Below are 10,628 nucleotides of genomic sequence, written 5' to 3'. Positions count from 1 at the left end.
CACCTTGTGAAATTCTAACATGTTTTTTTATGCAAACTAGTTCGTTGCACAATTTTAACCGCTGTTTCTGTTTTTTTAATTAAATGTTGATGTCCATTGTGTAGTAATCTACATTAAACACATCTTGCTGTGTGTGTGGTCTATTTCAAACCTTAAGGAATTGTTTCATGCAAGGCACATTTTAAATCAACAACATTCAATAGAATAGAACAAACTCAATCTAACAACATCAAGTTTATTCCAATAAAATACATTAAAATATCTGATCCACCCAAGACATTTGTCTTTACATATGGATCAAGCACACATGGGTGACCTACTTTGCTCAACACAAACACTTCTTGCACAACTGTAATTTGAGATGATCAGATCCTGTAGTAGAGGATGAAGAGCGAGAGTGACAGAACTGCTGTCAAGCGACACATGTTGATCACTTAAGTTTCTAGGTCAGGAAAGGAAGAGACTCTTGGCCACAGTCAACATTAGGGATACAGCATGAGGTCCAGACCTACATGTAAGGGGGGGGGATGAAAAAAGCAAAATGCAAAATTAGATTAACCCTTGTGTTTGTCATCATTCCTCCACTGGATGTAATCTGAATTTGTATTTAAATCGGAACATGTCACTAATGCAGAATTTTAGTAAATATTATTAAAATCACATTCAGTCCATTGTATTTCTCAGCAAATAACTAGTTTACGTAGGATAAGATAAAATCGTGCTTGCAGTTCATCAATTTTGTATTCATAGCCTAGTAGTGTTTTTAATACAATTGCACATCATGATAATTCGAGGTTACTAAACTGCACGTATTAACTAGTTTGCAAATCGGGAAGAATTTGCAGTCACACCTCATACGATGGTATGCTCGATTACAGCTGTACTTTGTTTTTCATTTGACAAGTTTACGATTATAACATTTTTTTCAACCTATAAGTGGTTTGTTTTCTGACCTTCTGACGTCATGCCACATACTTTAAAGCTACCCTAAAAACACTAAAACAAAAATGAAGGTTCTGTTGTTGTTCACTTGGCAACAGGACTGCAACAGACGCAAGGCCATCAAAGACGAAAATACAATCCCCTACATTTAACAGTAAAAAAAAAAATCAAACCTGTAAACATTCGAAAAGGGGAATCCTGAGACATCAAGAAGAAGAGCTTTTGGTTCTCCTGCGTTTCATCTCGCTGTTGTAAAATTTTGTAGCTATCTTCCTTTCGTGTCCAGCGGGGGAATGGCGATTGGTATTGAGCTCCGTTTCTTTCTTGGACCTTCCTTTACCACCGACGTGACACGAGTATTCAACTAGGTTATAATAGTCATATTGGTCGTAGTGGGCCTCCTCAAAAGAAAACAGTGTTTCAACGTCGGCCGCCATTTGTGCAGGTACAGCGATCAGCTGTCGGTTGCAGTAACTAGTAAACACTTGACGTCACGCCTGTGTTTATATACGCCGAGTCACGTGACTCTCCTTGGCTCAAGTGACAGAGCAAACGTTGCGCACCGTCACTCACTGTTTGAATTTGCATAAAATGAGAGGAACATAAAATATTATATAACATATATAACAAAATGTTAAAAAAGTAACACTTGACATTAATATTTTTTTAATTCTTTTTAAGTGGCTATAAGAATACGTAATTAACAAAATATTACATATTGTAATTGCTTTGTGAAAATATAGACGAGAAATTTAAGAAAAATACTCTTGTGGAAATATAGAATACCAAAAATTGTTGACTAATTAGCTGTATTATTTTTGTTTAAAAATGAGTTGTTAATCATAAATTCTTGCTGAATATTTTGGAATATTATTTCGCTCGGTATGCGCTTCCGTGCTGGCGTGCTTTTGTTCTGGGATCGTACCCAGGCGGCGGCGGCTTCGGCGTGTCCCGCCCCCTCGCCGTGTGGCGCGTCCTGACGCCTTTCCACGTCGCAGTCGAGTCCTTAGACGAGCGAGTTGCGTATGTCTGCGTGTCTCCGGCTAGGCTCGTCGAGGGAGTGATGGCGGCGCCCGTCCTGAGAGTGTCCACCCCGCGCTGGGAGAGAATAGCCCGGCTCCTAGTCTGCCTGCTGGGCATCCTATTGTCCCTTTATGCTTTCCACATCGAAAGGGAAAAGGCCCGGGATCCGACTTATCAGGCTATGTGCGACGTCAGCAGCTCCATCAGCTGCTCCAGAGTGTTCAGCTCAAGGTAATTTGAATTCAGCCGAGGGCGCTCACGGTGGCGCTCATCGCTCAATGGATGTGACTGCCATTAAAGCAAATCCGGTCCAAAGCTTTTTTTTTGCTTTAATGCTACCCCCAAAATGCTCCGGCTAGCTAATTGGTTTAGCTTAGTTACTGCAGCCTTTATTTTAGTCATCGCGCCTAAATTAAACCCCACAGATAGCAACGAGCTATCTTAGCATGAAGCTAACTATAAGCTAACTGTTATCATTTACTCCCTCTTGACCCTTCTATATTTGTTCATTTGTCTTATTTCACACCGTTGCATGTGACTTATGTCCATTAGTCAGTCCAAATGAAAAAAAAGATAAGGTTTGGCTGGTGTAAAAGTTTCTTCTGTTTCACTGTGATGTTTTGATTCTAATCTGGCTCACTGTAAATCAAATAAATGTCCCAAACTTTGTTGCTCTCATGTTAGCTGTCATTAGCCGGGTAGCTAATGTCACCACCCACCTTGATCATCTGCTCACCTCATGGTACAGAACACGCCTCTTTAAAAGCATTTCCTCAAAACTATAGTACAGCTGCCTAACCCTAACCCTAACCCATTCCATAAATCACATGTACTTTACACAGTCAGCCATTTAATTCAACATTCATTGGTAGTTTTAAAGTGAAAACACAACTGCAAACAAATCAAGAAAACCCCACCTAGTAACTATTTAAACGAATCTCTACACAAAACAAATAAAGTTGGAATGTAACCAGTCAAGCCCTTGCCTTGAGTTCTTTAATAAATGTTCCAGTTACGCTGGGACAATATTTAAATATTGTTAACCACTCTTTAGTGGTCATGCCACTTGTTCTGTGACTGAGAATTTTAGTTTTGGACAATGTTTTACCAAAACTTGAAAATATCTTGTGGAATGATTTGATTTTTTTAGGTGGGGTCGAGGATTTGGACTTTTGGGCTCCATTTTTGGAAACGACAGTGCACTGAATCAACCCAACAGTGTCTATGGGATTGGTTTTTATGCTTTCCAACTCCTTCTAGGTAAGCAGACACGATTATCATCACAAATGCTTGCTTAGTATCTGGCCATTCCACAAAAAGTGCCAACTCAGTTAAAGCTGAATGTCACGGCGACTTCTGACTCACTTGTCTCACATGACACTCAAATGAAATTTAGTGGACATTAAGCCATTCTTGCAATTTTAAGCTGTGGGCACATTTTGATGTGGCTATCAAATTTATTTCATTTTTAAAGGCCCTCTAAGTTATAATATCAATAATTGATTAACTTCAAGGATCAATTTGATCACTGCCTTCAGTCACCATTATAGACTATTTTACACACTTGTCTAGTTGAAATTTGAGTGACCTGCATTATGTGTGCCAGGCATCTGTGGTCATTTTCAGTTGACAACAAGTGGCAAAATGGCCGCCACCTCCCGCCATGGATGAAAACAGGTGGATTTTGCCTGTTTAATTCATATTCCGCAAAAGCAATATTAATCTGAATGACATGTTTCGACTGGACAGAACGTATTACAAAAGGCTTGATTTCCTTTTTAGTTAAGAGTCAAATGGGGGGGAGCACCAAACGTCCTCCATGCACACACATGCACACACATGTGAGTCGAGTGCACAGATTTGGGTGTGTACTCGGTACCAGAATCAGCCAAAATGCCCTCAAGCGCCAAAGAGCAAAAACTCCCATCTTTAACTTGTGCTCCAGGTTTGGTTTGTTTACAAAGCTTCACATAGCCTTTCGTTCACATGATTCATCAACTATTTAAACGTTCTTCCAGTTTTTGAAAATGCTCCTGTTAGTCAAGAACTTTTTTTTGCACATTAACACGCTTCATGGATTTATTTTCAGAATGTGTTTCGGAAAAGCTCAGTGGATATGAAATGACCTTTAAAAAAATAAAACCTTTGTTTGAATCTCTTTTTGTGTGTTTGCATTCATCTAGGAATGACAGTTAGTGCGGTGGCTGCCGTCATTCTGATGACCACATCCATTTTGTCGGTGATGGGCTCGCTCTACTTGGGCTACATTCTCTATTTTGTCCTGAAGGACTTGTGCATCATCTGCATCACCACGTATGCGCTGAACTTCATTCTCTTCACCCTCAACTACAAGCGACTGGTATACTTGAACGACCAATGGAAGCAACTCCAACCCAAGCAGGACTAAAGCTGTGTGAGCGCAGGAAATTAAAAAAAAAAAAAAATGACACAAACAAACAAGAAATGTGACTGACTGAACATTTGACTTGCCACCAGGAGACCTTGCTTCCAAATGTTTATTCTGCTGTGTGTTCACAAGAAAAAAAAAATGAAGACATCTAACCTACAATTTGGGCTTCTCGAAAAAGGATTCAGAAGCAGGAGGTAACTTTATTTTCAAGTGGTTTTAAATTGTTTTAAACTTTCTCGTCACACAAGAACAAGGGTGGAACGCCCGCAAGCAAGTCCGGAGGGCGGTTCTCCGCTTCTCAAACAAGAAGGATCTCTTACGAGACAAGCGCGGCAGATGCACTCAAAAAATGGTGGATTCCAAAATGACCGCAAAGCTCAGCGCTTGCAGATAAGTCTTGAAATGTCAAGTTTGGAGGGCACAAAACAAAAAATGCAGAATTTTGTTTTGTCCCTTCGTGTTTACACTTTTTCGTAAGCTTTTTCTTTTAAGGACCACTCAAAGTGTGTGCAGATGGGTCAGATAGATTGTTTTACCAATTGTGTACATAGCCGCTGAGCAATATTTCCACCAAGATTGGTTGACAAAATAAACGGTGAAGAAACTCACTGGCCATGAGAAGCCGCAGACACAAAACGAGAAGGTTCTTTTCATCATTGTCTGTTCCCCGCTGAAAAACATATGTGCCTAAAGCATTAATTCGATTTATTTTGAAAGCAGGGGCACATTTGACCACTACTTTTGCTTGTTGAGTTTCCTGTCAACGGTCTGAGGCTTTATTTTATTTCTTAGGCTCACATTTTTTTTTTGTAATGTAACATACCGGTCGAGTGTTACTCCCTTCTCGAGTCTCAAGCGGTAGCAGAGGCTGCTACACTGTGATATAGTGTCAATTTCTAGTGATGATGATGCTGCCCGGCGGAGTTACAACTTGAGTTGCCGGACAAACGTTCGCCAGGAATTTTGTTGACTCAAATAACAGAAGCAAAACCAGTCGTTGGAACTCCTCAAACAGCGACGCAAGCCATACGAGGGCCAGCGAGTCGGACAGGTGAACACTTTTGAGTAATAATTGGAAAATAAATGAAGCCGAAATCTATAATATGCTAGTTTTCGATTCTTTCCCCATTTCGATTTCTGAGTGTGGCCTTAGGACTCTGTACAGTCCCACTCTACAACCGCCACAGGATGATTTCACGACTATATCGAGCCAATTTAAAAAATGGAATTTAGAGCATGCTATGAGCAGCTTTTGTCAAATGGACTATTTATTCAACGATAGCAATGGGTTACCTTTTCAGTAATGTGCTTCCTGAAATAACAGTGTACTGCAATCTTCCCATGTTGCTGTCTTAAGGTTTTAAGTTCTCATCATCCTCAAGCGGAATGTCATTTGTATAATAAAGATCAAATAAAAGTAATGCTTTCCATGCATTGAAGGAAACACTACCCTGGATGAAACCAATGTTAAACAAAAGTGGAATGTTTTGAAATTCAGTGGCTATCATTTCTCAAAAGCATGCAATTTGTATGTGCACAGTACAAATCCTCACTATTATTTTCTGTCAACATGAGATCACTCCCACATTTTTTTTTTTTTAAGTATATAATAGTTAATTTGACATCACACTTCGTGAGCAAGCTACGAGCTTAGATTCAGATGTTTAAGCTATTGGACTGTAAGGGATTTTTTTTTTTTTTTTTTAAAGGAGGTAAACAGGTCAGTGCTTCTCCATTATTATTTTTTGAGTGAGGCACTGAGGATAACTGCCATGTTAGTTGCATCACCAATGTCAACTTAAGTGCCTTCTGTTTGATCACCAGGCCTTGAGCCAAAGATGGGCAAGTGATAGCCTTTCAAATGACTGATGTAACAGGCACTTTTGTTTGCCTCCCTGATAATCGAAAATTTGGCAAAAATTGGCACCCTAAAATGACCAATCAAGCAAAAAGGCTGTTGCATTACACCTTTAAATGTTCATTTTGTCAAGGTTTGAGACATGCAAGGAAATCACTTTCATCAAAAAGGATTGTAATGTTTCTAATTTTAATTTGCTGTATGGACTGTTAACATGGATAGTTTTAGTCATAAAGACAACTTGATGGGTGGATTGCTGGGAATCTGTCAGTTTCTTTTTTTTTTTTTGTGGAGAAAAAATCTTACTGGGTTTGCTTCTGTATTGCCAAATGTGTTTTAAAACGCTGTATTTTCTTACTTGGAAAAGTGTTACAACCAATTGCAGGAGGGTGTGTTAAAACTTCAATTAAGGGAAAACTGGATGAGACCGACTTGAGAACATTTAAAATTGTGGCACTGTCACGTGGAAATGAACAACCATTAAAACATTCCCTCTGAAATCAAGTTGTCTTGTCTAAAAAGTTTTATATGTAGGCCTTGGCTTACAAAAATGTCTTGGTTGTGGATAATCAGAAAAATCTGATTGGACTCAATAATAGTCTCTTTTTAATTTCTATTTTAACATCAATAACCTTTTGAAATTAATTGGAATCAGTATGTATAAAAATCAGACTTTAATCATTGTCTTATGCAATCACACATTTAAAAAAAAAAGATGATCACTGAAGAAATTTAAAGCACTAGCATAAGGATGATCACATTGTAGACAATAAGATTGCCCCTGGCCTCAAGTGAAATGTACTTAGCATATAGCCCTTAATTACGGAATGTTCTCGAAGTTGCCCATAGTTGACAAATATTAAAAACATCCTGATCATTTATGCATTCATAAATTTGCCGGTGATTCAACATTTTAAGAACTTTTTTTTTTTATGCTACTGTTTGCAATGAATAGTGTTCACACGAGCCCGCAAGGATATTTGGTCCAAAAAGGTACCTTCCCAGTTTCATTTGCCAGTTTCCAGTATCTTTCCTTCAGGATGAACGCTGCAGCTTTGGGTTGTCTTTGCCTGCTGAAGACACCTTTCTTGTTGCCCACCACACGTGTGACTCCTGCAAAACACAAAGCTCAGAGAATGGATTAAAAAAAACATACATATTTTATTGTGCAAAATATTTTGTTAATTACAATAACAAGCTAGTATTTAAAAAGATAATTGACTTGATATCCGGATTGAAAGATGATCCTCCTGCAGTACCTTGTGTAGTCATGAAGTCGGCAAAATTCCAGATGAGTTCCCCGACGACATACTTCTTCCTCTTCTGGTCGAACACGTTGTGGTAGCTTTGCAGGACCACATTCTGGTACTCCTCAGTAAACATCATGGGCGGGTCCTGCAGAGAGCAGAAATCTTACCCGAGGGCTTTCGACAACTCGTTAAGTCACGTTGGCTTCCTCACGCTGTGAAGGCCTGGCACCGTGTCTGCTCCATATTCACTCTGGATGATTGGCTTCTGGTACTTTCCGTACCAGTTCTCAAACTGGGTTTTGAGTTGGATTGGGATAACGTCCAAGTGGCCTGGATCGTGGTACCAGGAGAAGTAACTGTTCACGCAGATTACGTCCACATAGGGTGCCTAGGTACAGGTTCATGATCCATATTAAGCAACGATTGACTCAAAAAATATTCCCAATATGTGTCAGAAGATAAAACTCACTCCTCTGTCTCTGGCATAGTTACTATCTGTGATATAAGTCACAGGCCGGGTCGGGTCCAAAGTTTTAGTATGGGTTATCAAAATCCTGCGGAACAAATTAAATTCACATTTCAGCCTTGAAAATGCAACACAATCACAGGACTAACATGCAAGTTTGTCTGCTACATGAACTTCAACGCAATGTCAGACCCACACATGAAAACATTCAAATGCCTGCAACATAAAAAATTCCTGCTGTTCCTCAAACTTACCTGTCTTCTCTGTCCCTTTGGGCGTCACACTTATAGGATTGCTAACGAGCTTCTGCTGACCTTGCTAATTATCTGCCCATTTGAATCAGGTGTGTTGCAACAGGGTGATGTAGAAAGCATGCAGGACACCGGGCCTCGTGGACCCGGAATTGCCCAACCCTGGTCTCGAAGCCAATCAAAGGAGGGCATATTTAGAAAAATAACAAATAGAAAACTCACTTGAAATACAGTTCAGCAGGAGGCATCTCTGCTGCTGGCTCATTGGCTACTGACCACATGACCACAGAAGGATGGTTCTTATCCCGCCGCACAAGCTCATCCATTACGTCCAGATGATGGGCCAGGGAGGTGTTGCCAAAACTCCGACTATCAATGGGCAACAAGTTTTATTTCCACATGATGGATACAACAAATTTGTACCTACATGTCTTTGATGCCAACCCCTGGGCATTCGTCTATGACCACGATGCCGTGGCGATCGCACATCTGCAGGATCTCCTCGGCGTAGGGGTAATGGCTGGTGCGGAATGAGTTAGCTCCCAACCATTTTAATAAGTTGAAGTCTTTGACAATCAGGGACCAGTCGAAACCTTTACCTCGAATCTACAATACAGATTGAAATAGAGAATCCACATATTTGAATTTGGAAAAAAATCTGTTGTGTGAGGTTAAACAAGTCCTCAAGTGGTCCTCACGTCAGAGTCCTCATGTTTATTAACCCCGTGGAAATAGAAGGGCTTGTTGTTGATGAGGAACTGGGTGCTCGTGACATGGACAGTGCGGATGCCAACTGGTAGAGTGTAGATATCTTCATATGTTGATCGTTCATCTGCTGCCATCAAGTGAACCTTCATGTGGAATTAAAAAATATATATAACACATAGATCATTTGGCTGGCTGGCAAAGTGACTTAACACACCTCCAAAGAGTAAAGATAAGCTGGATTGTCATGCATCAAATATGGCCACCAGAGTTGGACATCGGTGAATTTGAGAACTCCAGATGACTCGTTGGAGGAAGCCACACAGTGCTTGTTTTTGTCCATTAAAGTGACTTTTATGGTGGCTTCAACAGCATTTTGGATTGATATCTTGTACTTGACAAGACCTGAAACAGAGAATTCCATCACAGAACTGCTATTGTGGTTACTATTATATATATATATAAATATTGTGTATATTTTTTCAAGTGTTACAGTAAAAAAAAAAAGGCTATTACTGAATAAGTTAAAATGAAGTTTAAAAAAAAAAAATACCTGTGCTATCCAAGAAGTCCGTCACCACTGTGATGTCATCAATATAAACTTTAGGGGTAGTGTACAGCAATACAGGACGGTGAATCCCAGCATAGTTGAAGAAATCAAAGTTGGTGTTTTGCACAAAAAAACCATCAGGATACCTGTGGAGGAATTATATATCCAAGTAAAAATGAAGATTTATTTTAGCAATTTTATTCAGTGATTGTGTTAGGTCAGCACATCCGAGGGAAAAAAAAAAATGTCTGAGTGTGCTTACTTGGTGGGGTCGTTGAAGTACTGGATGGTCCCAGGAGGGAGAGTCTCCAGAGTTAGTGTGTTGTTAACCGCGATGGTGATCCTGCAAGGACTTTTCGGGTCCGCTCGGATCACGCTGCTTATTTCTGCCTCAAAAGGAAGATGGCCGCCGTTGTGTTCGGTCACTTTCACCCCGTTGACCCACTGGAAAATGATAAAAGATTATTAACGCACCTCAACAGTGAAGCAAAGAATTATTCATGCTTACCACCACGGAATAATAATGAGCACTTCCAACTCGAAGAACGACTCTTGTCCCTTCATCTGTGACCCAACGGGAAGGCACCAGCACTTCTCGCTCGTACCATACCCAGCCAATGAAATCTCGTAGTTTGGGGTCTTGAGTAATGTCGTTGAAGCTGGCGGGAACAGCCATATCAATCACGGGTCCAGTCTATCACATGACACATAAAATCTAACGAGGTCAAAGTCAATGTCATAAAACAAGTTTGGGTCTTTATTAGAAATTATTATTTGTTAATTATGATTTTTTATGATAGCATTGTGCTGCAATTTCAGAAATGTATCATGATCTTCATCAACAGCATAATAATGACGCTCACCTCAGCCAGGCGACTTTTGTACCAAGCCTTCTCGAAGCCTTGATTCCTGTTCGGTGACTTGTCCGCTCTGAAGCTCCACAGCCCGCTCAGGTCTTTCACCTCCCGAGATGAAGACTCCCTGGGGAAGAGCATTCCCGTGGCCAGAAGGCAGAAGGAGCCCGGTAACACCGCACAGAGACATAGGTACCAGAGCCATCTGGATCTTCCCAATGTAAACATCTTCAAACTTCCATGGAGCCACTTGACAGGATGTGACGTCATTTGTTGTAACTGCTTAAGTATACCGACAGTTTCAGGCTCTTGCCATTAG

At 40.3% G+C, this 10,628-nt stretch overlaps 2 protein-coding genes and 1 pseudogene across 3 annotated transcripts; 1 reads left to right on the top strand and 2 right to left on the bottom strand.

Annotated features, from left to right (window-relative positions):
- Nucleotides 1–215: 215 nt before the first annotated feature.
- LOC148386436 (nuclear protein 1 pseudogene) lies at nt 216–1,445 on the bottom strand (annotated as a pseudogene). The gene is made up of 2 exons (XR_015863008.1): nt 1,116–1,445; nt 216–508 (listed from the first exon to the last, which is right to left on the bottom strand). The product of XR_015863008.1 is annotated as a nuclear protein 1 pseudogene (transcript).
- A 275-nt stretch (nt 1,446–1,720) lies between these two features.
- Nucleotides 1,721–6,737, top strand: vkorc1l1 (vitamin K epoxide reductase complex, subunit 1L1). Its single transcript, XM_088398273.1, has 4 exons — nt 1,721–2,196; nt 3,116–3,225; nt 4,149–4,378; nt 4,462–6,737. The coding sequence occupies exons 1-3, from the start codon at nt 2,006–2,008 to the stop codon at nt 4,370–4,372; spliced, it is 525 nt and encodes a 174-aa protein (XP_088254399.1). The 5' UTR covers nt 1,721–2,005; the 3' UTR covers nt 4,373–4,378; nt 4,462–6,737.
- A 155-nt stretch (nt 6,738–6,892) lies between these two features.
- On the bottom strand, nt 6,893–10,591 carry gusb (glucuronidase, beta). The gene is made up of 12 exons (XM_088398272.1): nt 10,319–10,591; nt 9,964–10,149; nt 9,718–9,899; nt 9,459–9,601; nt 9,123–9,310; nt 8,899–9,051; nt 8,628–8,806; nt 8,423–8,569; nt 7,953–8,037; nt 7,695–7,871; nt 7,493–7,628; nt 6,893–7,346 (listed from the first exon to the last, which is right to left on the bottom strand). The coding sequence occupies exons 1-12, from the start codon at nt 10,577–10,579 to the stop codon at nt 7,192–7,194; spliced, it is 1,992 nt and encodes a 663-aa protein (XP_088254398.1). The 5' UTR covers nt 10,580–10,591; the 3' UTR covers nt 6,893–7,191.
- Nucleotides 10,592–10,628: the final 37 nt, after the last annotated feature.

The sequence above is a fragment of the Syngnathus floridae genome, chromosome 15 (genome assembly GCF_059516105.1).
Source record: "Syngnathus floridae isolate MCC-2025c chromosome 15, RoL_Sflo_1.0, whole genome shotgun sequence".
Classification (NCBI taxonomy): Eukaryota; Metazoa; Chordata; class Actinopteri; order Syngnathiformes; family Syngnathidae; genus Syngnathus; species Syngnathus floridae.
The sequence above is the reverse complement of the archived record's forward strand: the minus strand, read 5'-3'. Positions and strand labels throughout refer to the sequence as shown.